The following is a 21,863-nucleotide window of genomic DNA, read 5'->3' as shown; positions in this document are numbered from 1 at the left end:
AGGCCTTGTTCCCAAAGGAGACCTACAGTGAATTTGGCTGCCTTTTGTAAATTATGGTATTCCTCGTTGAATTTTGCTTTCAGTAAATGGTGCTTGCTTCAGCATTTGTCCAAGCGTTTGTCTCTTTCCACTAATGAGATCTCAGCATTTGTTTTGCTCTGTTTTTGCAGGATTTTTGTCTCAAATGGGGTGTAGGGGGAGGTAGGACATGCTCTGGAAAGAAACTAATGACTTGGAATATTACACTTAGAAGAATATTCTAACTCAGTACACACACATTATCAGGACATGTCAGGCGTGTCCACAAAAAGTGGCCTTTTATTTTTAAAGTAAGACATGAAGTAAAAAACCTTTTTGTTATCCAATGTACCACTAAATTAACATTGAATTTTTCACCAGGAATTGCTATGGTGTTATAGCCCCTTTAGCTAAATTTGCTTTATAAGTCTAGTTATAAATGGTTTGTTATGCTGCCTAGTTACTAGATAGATAGCTATATAAAGCATGAGAAAATAGCTAAGAAAAATCTAGGATAATTTTTCCACTGAAAGGGAACAGCCCTGTTATACAGCTTTGGAGGTGGATTTTCAGTTAAGCTATAAAAAAGGTAACAAATGTCTGAAGGAAATGATAGTGATATGGATGTATATTATTGGAAATTCCTGTGACCAGATACCGCTGAACAATGTTTCATCCTTTTGTCCCTCCAGCTGCTCCTGACTCAGATGACGTAGCTCTCTACGTTGGCATTGTGATAGCTGTAATCGTGTGCCTGGCTATTTCAGTGATTGTGGCACTGTTTGTGTACCGGAAGAACCACCGTGACTTTGAGTCAGATATTATAGACTCCTCAGCACTAAATGGCGGATTCCAACCCGTTAACATCAAGGCTGCAAGACAAGGTTAGTTGTCATTTCATTTCACGTAGATCAATTCAGGCAGATGCCGTAAGGAAATGGTCTTCAGGGTTGTATGAATTATATTTGCTAGATGCTAGTTGTCCCTTCATAGAAAAAAGAAAGGTTATGCTCATTTGTTTCTTATAGTCAAGTGCTAAAAACTTACGCTGGGATTTTTCAGACCTACTCTAGAGCATGAAACAGAGGAGTATAAACTTCAGGAGAAAAAGAGTGAGAGAGACACACAGAGACACGAAGAAATAAGGGTTTGTATATAAGTCAGTGACAAATACATCATTGGCTACAACAGAAACAGGATTCACTCTACCATGTCTTAGAATAATACTCTATTAAAGTAATTCCATCACATTATATTTCCCATTTTACTGTCTGATAATCATATTTACTGTGACCTCTCTGACTGCATGGAGAGAGGTGTGAGAGGTATTTACTACTCAGAGATGAAACATTGCTCTGTGTAAACAAGGCGCAAGGTTCAGTGGGTGGAAAACATAATATAATGGTCAAAATGTCTGTCACCAGTTAATAATAGCATAATTATTTGCAGACATCATCGGACAGAAAATGAACACACACAAAGCCAAGACTGGCTCTTGGAAGCTACACATTATTTGGGCTGAAACTTCTGGCTTTTGATGTCATTCTTTGTGTATTAAAGTTACATCAAGAAAAAAGTAAAACTGGCTAGTAGAGTTCTAAAAATGGAACATTAGCAGGAGCAGCACTTCCTTTGCCAAGGATTTGTTTAAAGCTAAGCTGCAGAAGGCACTGTACAACATACCACTGGTGACAATCCTGCATTGGCTGTGGGTGACGAGGAAGATGACCCCATCGGTCTTTTCTATCTCTTCTTTCTATCATTCTGTCTTTGGACTAGTTGAATAAATAGGTTAATGATTCTCATACTTAGCATTTATGGAAGGACCATTAATTAATACAACTGGTTTTGTCATAGTGAGTCTTTTGTACTAAGGCCTGGCGTGTCATATTTGAAGTCAGAGTGCAGACTGGAAAAGAATACATGTTAAAAATCCTTGGAGTAGGGTTGCACTTCAGGTTTGTGCAGCAATTAGATTCTGTAGCTATAGGGCCTATGTAAACCCCTGGAGATGTGTGGATGGATACAAAAGGAGAAGAATGTCAGTCCGTTAGGGCTTTGCTCATCATTCCCTTCAGTATGAAGACACGAATAGAATGGAACCACTAAATCTTCACGCAGAAGGAAGTCCTCAACGATGGGGATACAGCCGTGGGTAACACTGTGTTGTTTTTTCTCATTTCTAACACAGATCTCCTGGCAGTGCCACCAGACCTCACATCTGCTGCAGCCATGTACAGAGGTCCTGTCTACGCCTTGCATGATGTCTCTGATAAAATCCCAATGACCAACTCTCCAATCCTTGATCCACTGCCCAACCTGAAGATCAAGGTCTATAGTACCTCGAGTGCAGTCACTCCCCAGGACGACCTGTCTGACTTCTCATCCAAGTTATCCCCACAGGTAACTCAGTCTCTGCTGGAAAACGAGACCCTGAATGTGAAGAACCAGAGTCTTGCTCGGCAAACAGACCCATCATGCACTGCTTTTGGCACCTTCAACTCCCTTGGGGGTCACCTGATTATTCCCAGTTCAGGTAAGTACTGCACATATCAGCTTCAGAGGTACCGAGTGAGATTTCAAAAGTGGTGGTGGTTTGGTGGTTTTAAGCAATACCTTCTATCTGTTCTTTTCGGCAGAAAAAACAAGGTCGCTGCTTGGAATCTGCCTTTTCTGTGTTTAGCTCAAACAGCATTTTTTTTTCCATTCAGGTTTAACTCAGCTATTTCACATATCCTTTCCCAAAAGTCCTGGTCTTCTTTAACAACAAATCAGAAGACTGTGACCACTTCCTTCCTTAGACCTCGGAACTTCCCTGTGTGAAGTGGGATTCAGCATCCTTGACCTTTTCCTTTCATATAGATCCGCCCAAAAATCCAAACAACCCAACTTCAAGACAGAAAGACTCACTTTTGTTATCGTACATAAAAAGGACAAATTAATTAGAAAACAAATCAGTTGTTCCAGTTCCAGTGTACTGCAGACCGTGCAATGCTGAATCAAGACAGCAGAATACTAATTTTCTGCAGGTGATTGAATAGTTTGCCTAACAGAGATTACATGGCAAAGGAAACCAGGACATTAAGAGTGTCTTTTTCATATTTCTTTCTTAGAAGGTTTTCAGGAACAGCACAAGTTAGTAAAGGGGGAAAAAAAACTAAGTTATGTTTACAACTTGGAAAACGGCTACGCTGTTACTTAGCTGGATAGCAGGACTCCAGTTAACCAAAATTTTCAGTTAATCCAGCTTCAGTGTGATGGGCTATTAAGAGAAGTGGGCTGGGGTGGATATTCAAATCTGGTAGAATACCAAATTTTCACCACATTCAGGGCCAGCTTCTTAAGTTCTCAGCACCTGCAACCAGGACCAGATTTAAAAGAAACAAACAAAAAACACAACTGCATTCCTATTTAGATACCAAATGAAATGGTTAGATTTCCAAAACCCCTTAGCCTCTGGTGATCCCTATTCTTCTTACTGGATGCTGAATGCTTTTGAAAATCGAATGTGTTTCATTTAGGGGCCTAAATGGGTGCTGAGCTGTTCTGGAGAAAAACAAAATCTGGCCTGATTGTGGTTTGCTGAGCTCTGCTCAAAATCTAGTCTATAGTGCTGTAGACCTGAAGTTCAGGCTCTTCTAGTTTAGAGGGCAATTTGTTCTCAGGTTACTTTACACTGTGCTTTCCACATGTGCTCCTAAGTCTGTTAGACATATATAATTTAATTCACATATTAATTTCAGTTTGTAGGTGAAGAAGTACATATCTATTGCTAGGGGCACTTTAAAAATAATTAAAACAAACAGGAACAAATATATCCATCAGCTCTAACCCAATACGGTGGGCTTCCAGTAATATTTACCTACCAATTAACAGTCAAAAGTCCCTATAATCCCTCCCTGCACATCTGAGGAAATACATGGGTGAGGCAGCATGCCCAGAAGCTTAATGTACCTGGGCTGTGACAGACCCACAGGGAAACAAGTTCCGAAGTCAAAAGGCATTCATGAAAAACAGCCTGCCAGCTGTACCTTCCCTTTTAAAACAATGGGGAGGGACTCCAGCTCAAACACATCCACTGGTCACAAGAGTGGATGTACTGCATAGAGAGAGAGGTGGTTTCATGTAGCCAGGCCCCAAACTATTCATATATTGATTAGGACTGTCCGGTAAATCATTTTGTAAGGCCATTTCCTCTCTCTCTTTCTCTCTCTCACTCACTCTCACTCTGACACTCACTCTCACACTAATATCCTTGTGAATATTCTGTTAATAGGTTTGCTTCAGCTGTCCAGTTATAATTTTATGCAGGAGAAACTAAAATCCCTACCATAGATTACTGATCGCTCCAGTTCAGCAATGGCAGCTGGTCCAGAATTGCCCGGCTGCGTGGACTACTGAGTACTTGTGCCTCGTGGTAAAAAGAACTGTCCATTTTCTGGGGAGCCAGTCACTACATCTGTGAAACTGCCATCACGAAGGCACAATGCACTGCAATCAAACACATCACTAATTGCCACTAACTTGTGTTCAGTGCAGGGCAGACTTGACCGGCCAAGACTGGGTATTGGAATCTGGACCACTCTTTATGAATGGGCATATAAGGGATGTCAAGTATCCCCATTTTGTCCTAACTATTGAGTAATTAGAAGTTAAGTACCTCTAAACACTGGATGCTGACCACATGACCAGCTCCTCTCAGAAAGAAATGGCTCTTGTTGTTTCCTGGGCCAGTACTCTGTTGTTTTGGGGTTTTGTTGTTTTTTGTTAAAAAAGAAATGCCTGGGAAGAGATGTTCCATTGCAGCTGTTTGAAATTTTAGACAGAATTGTTGGTTTTCCCCCCATTTTACAAAGTAGGCAACAGAGTAGCCATCTGTTTGTTCCTTAAATAAAACAAAGGGGGAGGGGAAATATCCAGTTCTCCACTCCAGTAATTCAAAACAGACACATGGGAGGAACCGGTAACCAATCAAGTGACAGATACAGAAGCCAGGGCGACAGTAAATATTACCTTATTTCTTCGGGGTTGATTGGGAATCTGGTATGTAGGGCATCATCAAATCTCCTGTCATTCTTCGTCAGAGACCTGGTTGCCTCTCTTTCTCCACTTCCTTTTATTTGTGTCTCTTCTGTTTTACAGGCGTAAGTTTGCTGATCCCTGCCGGGGCTGTTCCCCCGGGAAGAGTCTATGAAATGTATTTGACAGTTCACAGGAAGGAGAACATGAGGTAAAAGACTCTACTTGCAGTTAATTTGCTTGAGTACTAATTATGGAGAACAGGACTGAGAAAATATACTAACTACAATCTCTGATCAGCAGATATTTATGCAAAGCCAATAGTGTTGAGGCTGCTTATTGGTTTTAAAGCAGACACAGGTCAGAGCTGAGGATAACCCGGCCACAGAGCCAGCTCTGATATTTGCTTTTTATAGGTTCTGTAAAAAGCTTTCAAGTTTAGGGGAGGCAGAATCCAAGTTAGAAGTGAGAATAATGAATAGCAAGAATTAAGTGCAGCAGGAAGAGAGTGTGGTAACCTTCTGCAAAGCGCCTTTGCACAGTTGAATAGAGGAGGGAAAAGGGCTGCATGCTCCATGCTGCCCTGGGGACCACAAATCCCAGTGGAGGAAGCAGTGGTTGGGAAAGGATAAGAGGGTACATTGGGTTATCCATAGGGATGCTATAGCCTGTGCATTGCCTCCTGTGCCCACCAGAGAGCACCGTTTTGAGGCATGGCTTGGGTCACTGCAACTCCATGCTACCCACTATTCAGAGCTGAGGCTACATATCACAATTAGCACAGGCTTGCCAACCTTGTGTGCCTGTGCAACTGTCCAGGTTCAAGCTACTTCGTCAGCATATCACCTCTCTAGAATTCCCTGCCACTTTCCCAGCCAAATGGGAGGCACTTTCCAGCTGAGCTTCATACACCCCTCACCAGGCCCATGCCTTCCTCTTCAGAAGACCGACTCTAAAGAGGGCCAGCACTGGAAGAAATTCCTTCCCTCCGTGGCTCCCAGCTTGTTTGCAGTCTTGACACAAGCCTCTGAAACCAGATGTGAAGCTGAGGGGAGGACATGCTAAGTGTTAAGCCAGGATTAGGATGCAGCCCTCTGATAGCCTGTTCAAATGATTAATTATTATCATCACCATCAAATTTCTACCAAGCTATCATTTTATGAAATAAGAGCCCATTTTAATACAGGAAAATGAAAAGTACTTGCTAGTTAACTCACTAAAATATGATTCAGAATGCGGACAGAGTCTGAGGTCAGGTAAAATTTTCAGAAACGCCTTAGTAATTAAAGACTAAACCCCATTTTCAAAAGGGAGTTAAGCACTTTGGAACCTAAGGGAGAGACTTTCAAAGGCCCAGATGGTATTTAGGCACATACAATTTTGTGCCTAAGTGTTGTTTGTGACTTTGAAGCGCTCCCCTTAAGTCTTGTGAAAGACAATGAGACTTAGGTTTATAAGTGCCCAAGTCACCTAGGGATAGATTTACAAAGGTGTTTAGGTGTCAAAAGATGCAGGTAGGTACCTAGTGGGATTTTCAAAAGCATCTAAGCAAGTGCAGTGTACCTTCATAGTCACTTTTTTTCAATCCCACTGGGCTCCTCTCAGCATCTTTAAGGTGCCTAAATAGCTTTGTAAATGAGGCTCCTGGGCATTTTTGAAAGTTTTACCCATAATACCTAAAACAATGAGGAGTCCTTGTGGCACCTTAGAGACTAACAAATTTATTTGGACATAAGCTTTCATGGACTAAAACCCACTTCATCAGATGCATGGAATGGAAAATACAGTAGCAGGTATATATACACAGTACATGAAAAGGTGGGAGTTGCCTTACCAAGTGGGGGGTCAGTGCTAACAAGACAATTCAATTAACAGTAGCATACCAAGAGAGGAAAAATCACCTTTGTAGTGGTAATGAGGGTGGCACATTTCAAACAGTTGACAAGAAGGTGTGAGTAACAGTAGGGGGAAATGAGTATGGGGAAATTAGTTTTTGTAATGACCATCCACTCCCATTTTTTATTCAGGCCTAATTTGATGGTGTCCAGTTTGCAAATGAATTCCAGGTCTGCAATTTCACATTGGAGTCTGTTTCTGAAGTTTTTTTGTTGAAGAATTGCCACTTTTAAGTCTGTTATTGAGTGACCAGGGAGACTGAAGTGTTCTCCTACTGGTTTTTGAACGTTATAATTCCTGATGTCAGATTTGTGTTCATTTATTCTTTTGCGTAGAGACTGTCCAGTTTGGCCAATGTACATGGCAGAGTGGCCTTGCTGGTACATATCACATTGGGAGATGTGTAGGTGAACGAGCTCCTGATAGTGTGGCTGATGTGGTTATGTCCTGTGATGGTGTCCCTTGAATAGATATGTGGACAGAGTTGGCACCGGGGTTTGTTGCAGGGTTTGGTTCCTGGGTTAGTGTTTTTGTCATGTGGTGTGTAGTTGCTGGTGAGTATTTGCTTCAGGTTGTGGGGCTGTCTGGAAGCGAGGATTGGCCTGTCTGATACTGACTAACCGAGCTACCACTCTGAAACCTGTCACCATAATACCTAGTGGTTCTAACAGAGGGCTGAGAGTGAGAACTTCCAGTTTGATATTCTCCTCTCTTCACCTAACCTTCTCTGTGACCTAGGACAAGTTACTTAGGGCTAGATTATTACCTTTGGCACACATTCAGAGCCTGGGGTGAGACATAGGCTATATCACCCCAGGAAGAGTGATTCAACATCGTCATTCTGAGACACACTGCTGAATCTCAATACCTTGCTTGCTCCCAGGGAATAGCAATTTTCGGCTGCCCTCTACCATTAGCAAAATATTATCTAACCCTGCACTGGCTCAACTACTCCAGCCAATGAGTAGGGAATGGAGCCAAGGCTCTACCTGTTCCCCCCCCTTCCTGCCCAAGGGAGAAAATGTAGTCCTGCTTCCTCCTAGACACCCAGACACAGGGGCTAGGTAACTGGCATCCTGATATACAAAAGTGCTCCTTACTCCTTACTTCCCGGCATGTGGTCCATGTCACAGTCTGGCCCTTAATGTTGGCAGAAAGGAGGCCTAAAAGGGCAAGGTATTACTAGCAGCAATTTGAGCAAACCTGCTGAAGAGAAAGGAGAAATCCTATTCGTTAGGCTGGAATAACGTGCACAAAGACTAAATGACAAATGCAGAACTAAGTAATCATTACACAGTGTTATGCCTCTTTCTCCTCCTTATAGCTAAATCCATTTTTTGGCTCAGCCCTTTGATAGCTTTTGTTATGCACTTAGCCACAGCTGTTTATACACCGAACAATACTGAGCACTGTTCTCTGGCTTGCTAGTCTTTTGAACCATGTGAAACATAATCTGTTTAAAGAAAAATTAAATAAAAAAGACCTTCATGCTTACATTATTCATGCCCTCTGTTTTGAAAATGGCTAATTACAAAAATGGCCTCGTCTATATTCACATGCCATATTGATTTTTTTCCATGTTACTTTGGGCTATATTTTTAAAAAGACTAGCAACCTGTACTGAAAAAGTGTCCATCTCTTGAAGAGGGAAACTCTAGCTAACCCAAGGAGACTTTCCTGTGGCTTTATTTGAATGGTGCAGCTGAGATAGTGTCCTACATTAAATTTCTCTGCCCTTCTCCACTGTTTCACTTCCTTCTGGAAGGCAGAGTGTGTGCAAATGAGTCACCCAGAAATTACTCCTGCTAGTTCTTCTTCAGACATGGAAGGAATCATTGCCTCTTCTCCCATTCAGTGATGGGCACCCAACGTAGCAGGCCAATCCTTGTTTTGACTTTCCTTTAGAGGCCATAAAATCCACTCTACATGAGTCATGATAGCAGTTGCACTGCAGGTGGTACTGTGCATAAAATCATCTTGGAGAGGGCATGTTTAAAGTAGTGCTACCTGAGAAGCAGAATAAATGTGTGTGTATGAAGGCATAAATGGAAGGAGGAGGTCTTGCAGTTGCAGGAAAGATTTTGTGCGCGAGGAGAACATGAGGTCAAATATGCCATGGAGGAAGCAGAGCACATCATACATATATGGAGGTGCCAATTGACGCTAGGGGGACTTGGCATAGGCTCATTTCACCGGGTGATCAGACATGGTAAAGAGTATGCAGAGCATAATGAGATTGTTCAGTCCCAATCCGCTACTACCTTACTTTCTCCAGCGGGGAGGATGGCCAGTCAGCCACTTGCAACTTCTTCCCAGATTCCTATACTGCAGAAAAGCCTTCTGAGGCCCACTTCCTCCTATGCAGTATGTCACCTCAGGCTGCTGCTAACTGAAATTCCTAATATGGGGACCATTAAGTGATAGTGGATTGAAGGGTTAATGTCTAGCTATTCCACCTGGAAGCAGGCGGGGCACACCCTGACTGTTTCCTAGGAGCAATGCACACATTGCTCTATCCAAGGACAAGGGCTAGATATGAACCCTGAGAACTTGATTGTTTGGACAGCAACTGTGGGAGGTTTCTTTAGCCTGGGCTCAAGGCCTGAGAACCAGGATTGTAGTAGATAAAGGATGGTAACTAAGCATATGAATCAACGTCATACATTCCTTTGTGTAGCAGTGTGTAATGCTTAGGGGGAGAAATATAATAAAAGGAGAAGGTGGAAGGCAGGGGGGGCAGAACAGCCCATCTCCGCTGACCAGCCTGTTTGCTTGCATAAAGCTGTGTTCTGTCTCATCACTGAACCGCAACAGTGGATAATTCAGATGTGTATTTGACTTAGATTTTTCCCAGCACCTCTTTAGAACTCCATGCTCTTCACACTTTCTAAAAGCAACAGTGTGTACTATATTTAACATGAGCTACTTAGGCCTAGATTTTTAAAGGTATTTATGCTCTCAGTGTTGAAACTCCTAATTAATTTAGGAGCTTAAATCTCATTTTCAAAAGGGATTTACGCATGCAGAAGCCAAAATCCCATTGACAGATGATGGCATTTAAACTCTTAAGTGCCTAAATCACTTTTGAAAATGAGATTTAGACCCCTAAATCAGTTAGGCCTTGCAATGCTGAACACAGCAACACCTAAATACTTTTAAAAATCTGGGCCTTATTGCATTATCTGTAACCATTCCTAGAGCACTTAAAACTGCCCCAGACTCCATCAATCACTTCCCCAGACATATTATACTACATATTATAACACCATAGTCACCCAGGTTCCAACCCATCAACCTGTCCCCTCCTCAAACACCCAGGAACAGCAATGTGGTGAATGTAATGAGCAGCACATAGATGCAGCAAGCTAGCTTGCACTGCTAAAGAAACCCAGAAGAGAATAATACATAAAGGACTAGTTTCAGACATTCACTTTTTAAGGTGAAGTGTGGGCTTGAGTTTGGAAAATAAACCCTTGGAAATCCTGAGGAGTTTAACTTTGTGTGTGTACCCTCCATAGATATTTTCAGCAAACTGATCAAAATAACTTATGGGAAATGTATTGTGCCTAGCCTGAAAAATCCTTTAGAGCGTTTCCAGCTGATGACATTTGAAAGTCCAAATATAAAACTGGAACATGGGATTTATAATGGAAACTTTGAGCCAGACCCTGCTCTCAGATATATGAATGTAACTGGGAATGGAATTTGGTCCTCTTAGACTTACCCTAAGTAGCATAGCGAGAGTAGCACAGAGATTGGGGACATATCTGCAGCCCCCTGAGATTTAGTTCACACTTGTTTCAGAAAAATATGAAGCAATTCTAATAGCTCAAGCTAAATCAGGAAATCTGTTCTTCCTCAAAGTCCTGCAAATCCCTTCCCTCTCTTTCCTCCCATGCTCTTCTAAACTCTTCCCCGCTAGATCTATTTTGCAGGAGCCCTCTAGTAACTAGAATTTGACAGAGTTCCCTCCACAACCTAATAACGCTGTTCTTTCCGATGACTGAAAGGACTGGGTGTCGGAGCACTGTGAGGCTTTTCTTTCATTTCATCCCCATTAAAGTGTGTGAGATCAGGAGGATCTCTGTGAAAATTTTACCTTTCCTGCAGTGAAGTGGGGCTCTAATGGTTCATAATAATTGCTGGTGCCCCTTCAAGGCAGTCACAGGACAGTTGTTTTCTGTAAATGTGTTAAGGTAGGGACAGGCAAGAGTGGTTTTCTCTATTTACTGCTTTCTAGCAGGATGTTTTTCTATATGATTTACTCCTATTGCTTTGAACAGGGTGGGCTGCCAGCTGGATCCCACTTGGCAATAACAGAGCTGAGTGAAGCTTTCGTGTTGACCTTGAACCCAATTGAACTAAGCCAGAGTTGAATGTTCACTATGTTTGTGAACTGGTTGTGGTAGGGATGAGGATGTTTGCATAGTGGGGAAATGCGCAGAAAAATCCACAGGAATGTTCTCCAAACAGGCGTCCCTCCTCCTGGCCAACAGCCACCCTCTTCCCACATGTCATCAGACTCTCTGCACACCATTGCTGTCTTCAGGAGTGTGCTCACTGTCCTCTTTCCCTCTTTGCTGCCTCCTGGGGCTAAGTGGCCTTCTCCCTTGGCCTATGGAAGTGCCACATCTACATTGTGACCTTCAGAGGAATTTCAACCAGGGTCCGTCCTACGTAATGTGTCTCTTTTGTTGGGGAGGGTCAGAAAATATCCTAATTGAATTCCATGGAGCAGCAAGTCAGGGAAATGCTCTTGTACTGCAGTGGCTGTGCACTAAGAGGTAGAAGTTTGTAGTTTCTCCTAACAAGGTTGCTAGTCAACTCTCAGGTCTTACCTAGCAATCATGTGCTAAAAAATGAAGACCGATTGCCTGTGGGTTCTAGGGAATCCATGCGGGTTCCATTGCTATCTGCTCTGGCAGCTTAGTGCAAAGTTGCTGGAGTGGGAAGTGGAGGGTTTTCCTATCCTGTTCCCTTGAGTATGAGAGGGAATGATTCTGTCTGGACTCCCCACCCGAGGACCGTTCGGATGAAATGCAGTGACAGTGCCTGATGGAACATGGGGAACACCACTCCATGTGAACGTTTCCAGAAGGGTTCGCTGGGCTTGGGAGGCAGGAGGAAGAGACAATCTTGTTCCTCCCTCCTCTTGGAGGCAAAAGTAGATGAGTTTCTTGGATATGTATGTTTTACAGCCTGGAAAGTTTGGGGGATTGTTTCTTTTGGGCCAGAGCTGGCACTAGGAATAAGAAGACGAAGCAATTTTTTAGGGCCCTGAGCAGCACAAGGGGCTCCCCTATTCACTTTTTTAGTATGTGTTGGAGGGGTGGAATATTGGGGCCCCCAAAAGGTCAGCACTGGGGTTGTTTGTCAAACTCAAACCTTCCAACAAACCTTAATCCCTCATGCACCAAAGTACAGGCTTCTGTTGAGCACGTTATTGCATAATTAGCCATTAAGGGGGCTTTATGTCTTCTTCTGAAACATCTGGAACCAGTCATTGCTGGAAACAGGCTTTTGTTCTTGATGGACCATTGATTTGATCGTGTATGGCAGTTCATGTGTTCTTACGTGAACCAAACCCTGTAGGCTTTGCACAGCTTTAGGAAGAATCTTATTAAACATGGCACCGTGAAGGCCATCAGGATTTTGTTCCTGCACCAGGCACTCTAGTTTAATATGTACAGCAGGAGACACTGCAGAGATGCAAATGAGGCTGCATTTCACAATACCAGGGAAAGTGCCCTGTGCTCTTCAGCACAGCTGCACAAAAGTCCCAATTTTGCTTTCTGGGTACAGAATAATAACAGATATTTATACAGCACCTTTCATTCCAAAGCACTTCATAGCTGTGTAGAATCAGCACCAGTAAAATGCAGCTACTGCAGCTGTTGGGGAGAAGAAGTACTGGCCATTGGCTCTGCAGGGAAGACCCATATGAAAAGTACCACTGGAAATCTAACAACCGTAAAAGGCAGACAGGACCTGAATTCTGAACGACACACCCAAGAGACCCACTTAAACTGAAACTTGTGTGGATTTCAATGTATCTACCTCAGAAGAACAAAGAGGGGCTGCGACAGCTCTGCCATGATTTGAACCCATGACTCTGGGTAGCAGAGGTATTTCAAACCTTGGGTTGAGACAATTAAGCCTCCTCCAGAAACCGATAACGGTGGAATTACTGATTAATTTGCTCCAGGGTGTAAGTTTGCCATTTTCACCAGTAAACTCTTAATCTGAGTGGCCAAAAAAAAAAAAAATCTGCTAAAACCCTCTGCCCCATTCCCCTCCATCCCATTCTCCCCAACTATCCTAGACAAAATTAATCATCTAGTTTCAGCAGTTTGCCCATTAATGTCAATGAAACATTCAAAACAAAAGCCAAAATGCTCCAACAGCCATTGAAGGGGACAGAAACTTCATTTCTTCTTTCCTCCATAGATAGAACCAGGCAGAAGAACCCTGGGATCAATCCAGGACACTAGGTTTTAACTTAAAAGGGAGAGAGACAGCAAAAACATGGACCAGCAGTAAAGAGAAAATAAAATGTCCCTCTCTCCAAACTTCCCATTAACCTGACTAGAAGGGTGACCATCTGTTGCTATGAGTTATTTATTCCTCTCTCCCCACTCCGTCCTCTGCTTCCTATTTTGTTGTGGGTTTTTTTGAGAACAGCTATGGTTACCGGTAAAATCCACAGTTAAGCACTGCTGACAGCAATGCGTGCCTGTTGAAAAGGGGAGATTTCTCTAAGAGTGCTCCCATCTGCAGCCTGAATGAAGACAACAATGGCCAGAAGGTCATAACTATCTTAATGGAAGTGATATGTTTTATTACAGTGGGACCTACTTGAATGAATAACTCCATTAAAGGTAGCTGGTTGTGAAAAGTCTGTATATTATGAATAAATGGGGAATTTTAATAGCAGATTGTTCTTAACTAGCAAATGTAGGAGGGAAAAGTGTCTGGTAATGTTTTAAGAACTTTCAGTTGTTGTATACTTTTCACCGGTAAACAATGAGCTGAATTCTGCTCTCATTTACACCAGCGTAAACCAGGAGGGGCTCCTCTGACTTCAGTGGAGTTACTTCAGATTTATACTGATGTAGCTAAGGCCCCAGTCCTGCCAAGCACATAAACAGATGACTAATCCCATTGATTTCAGTAGGACTGCTCTCATGCTTAATGTTAAGTATATGCTTGTGGGCTTTGTTGAATCAAGGCCTGCAAGAAAGATCTGACCCATTATTTGTAAAGATGTTGGTAGGTTTTCTCCCTTCATGAAAATAATCCCCCTTTCCTCCATCAAACCTAAATCCAGCACTTGAAAGGGGTCTTCTGTGACTCATAGGAACACAGTAATTGCCATACTGGATCAGACCCAAGGTCCATCCAGTCCAGGATCATGTCTCTAACATTGTCAAGTACCAGTTGCTTCAGAGGAAGAATGAATAATCCCTAAAATGGACAATTACAGAATAACCTGCCCACAGGGAAGATTTTTTCCCTAATCCCCATCAATTAGTGGTGGAAACAGAAGGGTTTATATTTCGATTATTTTTATCCTAGCTAATGCAACTGTGTCTGTTCTCATTAACCATATTTATGTCTACTCCTTTGTTTGGATGGAAATTAGAGACAATTAGAGATGAACAAAATCTGTTGGGCCATTTTCATCCATCCCTGTGGCAATTGCAGGATGTTTTCTCTATGTTGTGTAGTCCATTGGGTTGTCCAGACTAATTTTAAATGACTCATTTTTCAAAGTTTCAGCTAGTTGGTTTGGGAAACTTTTGTTCAATCCAGTAGATTTCAGTGTCCCTTTTATGCAGTAACCTAGATGCAGTCTCACTAGAGCTGTGTAGAGAAGGGATTATCACTTCCTTGAACGTGTTACTTGCCTCTTCCTATATAGCCCAAAATCATACTGGCTTATTTTTTGCCACCTTATTACACTGCGAGATGACATCTAGTTTGACGCATACTGTTAGCCTACATTTTCTTCACTTTTACTGCTTTCCTTGCTGTGACATAACTGTGTTTTGGATTGTTCCCCCCGAACTATTAGCTTGCATTTTTCTAGAATTAATAGTTTTTGTATCCTGCCTATATTTTTAACCTCTCTAAATCCCTTTGCATTATTTCCTTGTTTTCACTGGTGCTCACAACAACTGCCTTTTTCATTATTCTTATTATTTATTTAATGAATGTGCTATTATTTATACCTTCCTCTAAATCATGAGTAAAAATGTTGGGTGAAATCCTTACCTCACTGAAGTCAGTGAGAGTTTTGTCACTGATGTCAATGGGAACAGTATTTCTCTCGTTAAATGACACCGACGTCTGTTGCCCTCCAGTAGACTAAACCTCCTTACATTGCTGTTTTCAAAGGCTTAAAGTGGGTTAGGTTATCTGTAGTCACAAAATTGGCTCAAACATTAGAAAACACTGAGCTAGGTCAGTTGCTAGCAAATGGTGGATGATGGGGCAGGAGTCAGGGCCTGCAGCACAGCCAGTCTCCAGGCAACCTAATGAGTACAGATGGCCTGTAGTAGGCTGCCAGATTGACTGCCCAACCTGATTGGTAGGAAGAGTCAGCAGTTCTGAAGCCCAGCAGCAGTTCAGTGGCTGCTCAAAGCATTTGCCCATGGCTACGATAGCTCCTGCCCTGCTTGGCCATAGCCTTGCCTCGCTCTGGTAACCTGGTCCTGACCCTCAGCTCCAATTCCTGACTTCAGCTCTGAACCTTGGCTCTGGCCTCTGGCCTCTGACCCTGCCTGTGATCCTGGGCTCTGATTCCTGACTGACTCCTGCTCTAACCACTAGACATGACTGCCCTCATCCGGGGCACTGACAGGTAGAGTCTGAGTGTGCATTTGACCGGCAAGTAGAGAATGCAGCATCAATGGTCCCCACAACTGTATGTTTTCTGTTCTTTTCTGGGCATGAGGCGATTCATGATGGTGCCATGTTGTATATGCCCAAGAGAAGGGCACAAGCACTGAGAAAATGTTTTGTGTACACTTAAAATTGGAGATAAATCTCGTAGGTATGCTTTTGTCTTCTGGTTTTTCAGTTACTATTAACTACTTGGGGAACACCATGTGAGACTCCACTTGTCTCATCATTATCAGGTCATTACCAGCTTGCAGCTATGCAGGTTGATGCAGATAGCCTGACCTCCGTGACTGGCGTATTAGTCCATTTGACCTTTCCTCTCTAGTGTTACATCTGCTTCCCATCCCACTCAGAGACTATTTAACCATTCTGAGCCTGGTTCCCCACCACACTGCTGCTTGTGTAGTCATTTATTCCTGTGCAAAATGGCTGTAAAGTGGTTCCATTAGGACGCGATAGTATTTAATGCTTAATTTGCACTTGGTTTGTGCAAGTGTAAATGGCTGCATATGTTGCAAAGCAGACCAGAATCAGGCCCTCTCTCTGTCTGAGCCCTAACATTTGTTATATTGTAATGAAAATCTGTCATAGGCCAATGACTGACTTAATACTTCTTTGAGATCGCTTTACGTGCTGTCATTACTTTTTTTTTATTATTATTATTATTATGGCCAGTCAGCCTCTTTTTATTCCATACAACAGTGCTTACATCCAAGCCAATTTTTAACTATTCAGGCAAAAAAATTTGAGATACTGTAGAAGAGGCTTTACGTAAGGCAAGATACATTATACCTGCTGCATTAATTTTGTCCACTAATTTTATAGTTCAATCCAAAAATCTATCATGTTTGTGTGACATGACTTGTTCTTTATAAGTCAATATGCTTTCCCCCCCGCCCTCATGGTTCAGTTGCCCTTAAGATGGAATTAAGTTAACCAGATGTTTAAGTCTGTGGGTTTGCCACAGCTGTGACTGTAAATACAAAAACTGTGATTTTAAAGATTTTCTAATAACAAGTCATGCTCTTTTTAACCTACTGAGAAAGACTCCTCCAGGAGTTTTTACAAATCTGAATCCACTAATATCCGAAGTACAGGAGAGAAACGTAAGTCTGTGAATGGTTTAAGGTATTGGTTATTTACTGCTAAATTATTTAAATGTTATTTATTGAAAAATAAGGAATATTTTGTTGAAAATGTGACCTTGTGATTTTGTGTCTCTTTTGTAAGGGACTTATCCAGCTCCCAATGAAATCAATGAAGAGACTACAAAATTCAGTCGAATTTTTTTCCCTATAAGTGGTTGGTTGTTCAGGAGTTTGTTTGTTTTCTGTTTTGCCATGTCAAAACAACGCGGTTAACAGATGATAGTTGACAGAATTGCTGTATTTTACTCTTTTTGAAAGATACATACTACGTTTGTTACTTTTCAGTCCATGACTTTTAAAAAATAATTACCATTAGTTTAGTAAATTCATTAGCTAATTGTCATAGGACGCACAGATATATATATAATCTGGATTTGCTGTTTTATAGAGATTTCAGCTTTTCCATGTCAGCCTTCATTTGTCTGCTTTTTACCAATAACTATACTGACAAGGGGTAGAATTTTCAAAAGCACCTAAATCCCATTTTCAAAAATGACTGTCAAAACTTGGCTTTCAATGACTTAAGTGCCTGAGTCACTTTTGAAAATGGGACTTGGGCTCCTAAATCACATAGACTCTTCTGAAAATTTTACCCAAGGTTTACATTATTTTTAGCATTTTTTTTTTTTGGTTGAGACAAAGACCCTGATTCTGCAGACATTTATGCACATACATACTTTTGCTAATATGAGTAGTCCCAAAGAAATCAATGGCAAAGTTTAAATGAATTACAGGTCCATACATGATTAAGTGTTTTCAGAATTGGACCTAGAGGACTCAGCCGTGAGCCACCCAGGTTCCTGTGAACCCATTGCATACTATGTTAAATTCAAGTAGCTTAGCTGCACTAAGCACTCACACCCTCATTCATTCCTTCCCTGTTTATAAGAACTACATCCAGGATGGCTTTTACTATGGTTGGATTTCCTGGTTTCTGGATCATGAGTTTGTCCTCTATATAATTTAGGGATGTCTTTGATAATCCATGTTTTGCTATCTTTGTCAGCCACCAGATGTTTGGGTGGCTAAAGTCACTCGTGAGTACAGTATCCTCTGATTTTAAACTCCCCAGTAGTTATTCTGGGATTTATTTATTGTTTACATTCCTCTCATCCATTCCCGGTGGTCCATTGCTAAAGCCCACTACAAATTCTCCTTCGTTTTTAATTTACTCTACCCTCATTGCAGATATTTCACTACCACCCTCCTCGTTATCACATTGTATATTGCCACTCTTGTAAGTGTGTGTGACATGTTGCACCTATCCCCTCACCTTTTCTTCCCTTTTTTCCTTCTCCCATACACACTACATCTATCCACTGTGGGCACATTTTAAAAGTTCATTATGCTTGTAGATATATTACTGGTTCTTTTAATTTAAGGGAATATCACTGGATCTGGTAATCATATTGCAATACTGGTGGATCTAAAACCAGAATGCATTTTTTTTAAAGTGTGCCCATAACATATGGACAGTCCAGTTACGAGAATCCTCTCGTGACGTTTCACATGCGGTCACTAAAATTCTAGTCTAGGCAGTGAAAAATTCTCACTCATGGTGCTTTCAAGAGCCCACATTCACGTTTTCTCTGTGTTAAAGACTGCTGGCTGCACTTCACTGATGAGTGAAATGATGCCTGTGTTCCTGGTCGGCACTGGCATCTTTAGGAATAAAGGGTGCTCTGTAAACATGAGGTGTTATTTGCTCTTTATTCTCTCCGCCCCCACGAACAGGTGCTTTTTACAAAAATCTTTGTGAAAGTGGAAATCTGTAAGTGTGCGTTTCCAATCCTTTTGCGACAAAGGACCTTTTCTTTACTCTGGCTGCATCTGGGTCCTTTTAAATTCAGCTAACAAACATGTCTTTTCGTAATCTTGTCAGGCCACCGGTGGAAGACAGTCAAACGCTTTTGACCCCCGTGGTGAGCTGCGGGCCTCCAGGAGCTTTGCTGACACGGCCTGTCATTCTAACTATGCACCATTGCGCAGAGCCAAACACAGAGGACTGGAAGATCCAGCTGAAGAACCAAGCAGCCCAGGGACAGTGGGAGGTGAGTTCACAGTGAGATTACAGACTTCCAGCATATGCCATGACTGAACAGAGCACTCACCCTCTTTGTCTTAAGAAAACACACACACAAAAACCAAACCCAAATATATGTGTATAACTTTGATGCCTAAAGTTTGGGATTTTCATGGGTGAAACATTTTGCTGGCAATGGATTCAGCAGTGCCCTCAGGTATCTATGTGGTTATACAAGCACTGGAAATAGTTACCTGGTGCACTGGAGAGCACAAGCCTCTCAGCTCTGGATAACTCAGTTCAAATATAATTCAGGTCAAAAGTGAAATGGACGTAGGGCTCTGACCCAGTCTTTATTGCACTTTTGTTTGTGACACAAAACGAATATCGTCGCAAAATTACGCATGACTAGCCAGGTCTGCTCAAAAGAGTCCTGGAGGTACGTCAGCAGAGTTGTTTGGGGGAAACTTGCACAGTGCTTTCTGCCTGGCTCTGCTTTGTTAACGACCAGGTGGATTTACCCTTTGAGAACTAACCTTCACCAGGCCGGTCTCATGCACAAGAGAAATATTTAACCCTGGGCCTGCTAGCTTGCCACAGCATTTAAGGACAGTGAGTTTCATCTTGAGTCTTCATGGAAGGTTGCTTGTATTTTTCTTTAGCTCCTCTTTTCCCCTATCTCTGCAGTTCGCTCTGCACTGAGGCACGCTCCTGGTCAATGCATGCTATTTCAAATGAGTACACACAATCAGGAGGGTTGGAATTAAAGCTGTCTTTTTGGATTTATCTCATCTTCCTTTTCGCTGGCTACCAAGCAAGGGAGGACATTGAACATGCCCTGCAATGCAGAAGGAGCTTGTAACACTTCAGTGCTCTCTTTGAGACAGAGAAAGAAGTATCTGTCCAATATGAACCAGGGATAAACTGCAAATAGTTTTACAACTGGTATATTTACAACTGAGGACTGGTTTTCTATATAGACTTTCACTAATATTAAAACTGTGTGCCAAAACTCATAATAGTGAATAGCAGTGCCATTTTCAGATTACAGTTCAAATGACAGGAAAACTATTCATTACCCATTGGAGGAATCCAACTCACTCTTTAATGGAGATGCATTTTTCTTTAGAAGTCTCTTTTAAAACATGGTAAACTTAGCTTGCACAATGCAAAAGGTGTAGAGTTTGGACTCGGTGTGGATAAAAATCTAAAGGTTGAATCTTTGGCCAAACCAAGACCAGCTCTTAAGCAGTTCCATAAACACATATGTTCTCAGGAACACCTGCTTCTGGTTGGCTAGATACAGAAGCACAGTGGTCGTCTTTGTGGGATTCTGACATGTCAGGTTTCAGTCTTAGCTGGCCACAATGGTGAAGCGATGGGGGCAGAAGGCAGGGAGAAAGAAAGGACAAATGAAAAATATTGTGAAAAGGTCAGTTCTGGGGATCAATTCTAGAAGAGGGAATGTATTTTCCAAACTGGTTCCTACCTCCCTAGTTTGTACTGCTGTTTTCAACAGGGTACCAGATGACAACAATGCTGCAAACAATCCTTAGCTGCAAGACCTGGGCTATATGAGTGTATTTAATATTGAGTATAGTCCATCTCTCTTCCTCGCTATTCTCAGAGTACAGTAAGCTGCTCAGACTGTTGGTGTATCACTGCTTCTTGATCTTGATCTGGAGGCATGCAACCAGGATGCAGCATTACAGACTCATTGAGTATTAGGGCAAAACACACCTTGATGAGCTTGATGGGATGCTTGAAGTCAGTGCTGGTAATACTGAAGTAACTGGATCCCAGAGTAAGGAAGTGGTAGGATGCTTATAGGGTTTCTTTATTTTAACAGGAAGAGACAGTGGAGGTACCTACATAGGATGTGCATTTTGTCAGATGCCACCTCCTCTAACTGTTCTCCTGGCAGACTTGTTTGCTTCTGAAAAGCCTGTTTTTCTACCACCATCAGTTCTGTATCTATCTCTCATGAAATTTGGCACCCTCTGGCTTCCTCCTCTGAGTAGGTTTTAATGAGGGCAGCGTGACTGACGTGGCACCTGGACTGGCAGCAGCAAGGACCCATTTCCAGGTTTATCCTTGACAGAATATTGCCTGTGGCACCAGCTTTTCTCCACACTGGGATGGTTTCAGGGCCAGTGAATTCATGCGCATCTAGCTGACTAACCTGCACTCCAGTGGAGTATCTCCCAGCACTATACATATGTTTCTCATTTGTTTTCTGTTCATTCCTGGCATCCCCTGATTTTTTTCCTCCAGTCTCCTTTCTTGTCCTTGGAAGAGCTGTTGCGCTGCTGGAGGTAAACACGCTGACACCAGACTGGTGCTTGCATGCTGTCCGCAGAGTCTACAAGGTCTGTGGCTCCAGTACAGAGAGTCTCAGCTTCTCTCTTCTGGAACAGCTCTTCCATCTCTATCCCCCAACAGATGCTTGGATTGCCGTAGGCAAGGAGTTCCTGCCAGGGCCAGCACAACTGTTTCATGACGCGGCCGGTAGGGGGGTGTAATCCGCATTGCAGATGGCAGCCTCTCTTCTGCCCTGGAGAAGGTGATGTCACCTTTGCAAATGTGCTGCATTCGCCCTTCCTTAGCCTGAGGTCCTGAATCTGCTCCCACACTCGGTTGAATCCAGCTGCTCGGTCCGCTGCCAGATCCCTGCTCCTCGCCTCATGACAGCAAACGCAGAGTGGATGAGTTCTGCAGCACCGCACGCAGCCCAGAGCTGCTTTAGCAGCAGCACAATCTATTACTATCACCTTTTATTTATTTTTTTCCCAAGCCATTTAAAGCACATTGTGCCATGTGGAGACTATAATGTACAGTTTTGAATGTGGAAAATG

At 42.4% G+C, this 21,863-nt stretch overlaps 1 protein-coding gene across 1 annotated transcript in view; it reads left to right on the top strand.

The window, feature by feature from the left end:
- UNC5C (unc-5 netrin receptor C) overlaps window positions 1–21,863 on the top strand; it is a 362,184-nt gene that overhangs the window by 299,123 nt on the left and 41,198 nt on the right. Inside the window, exons 9-12 of the mRNA XM_084626036.1 lie at window positions 711–902; window positions 2,210–2,554; window positions 5,161–5,248; window positions 18,868–19,036. Of these exons, the coding sequence (XP_084482162.1) occupies window positions 711–902; window positions 2,210–2,554; window positions 5,161–5,248; window positions 18,868–19,036 (794 nt within the window). The remainder of the gene's footprint in view (window positions 1–710; window positions 903–2,209; window positions 2,555–5,160; window positions 5,249–18,867; window positions 19,037–21,863) is intronic.

The sequence above is a fragment of the Lepidochelys olivacea genome (genome assembly GCF_965140295.1).
Source record: "Lepidochelys olivacea isolate rLepOli2 genome assembly, chromosome: 4".
Classification (NCBI taxonomy): domain Eukaryota; kingdom Metazoa; phylum Chordata; order Testudines; family Cheloniidae; genus Lepidochelys; species Lepidochelys olivacea.
Note: the sequence above shows the minus strand (reverse complement) of the source record. Positions and strands in the feature narration are given on the sequence as shown.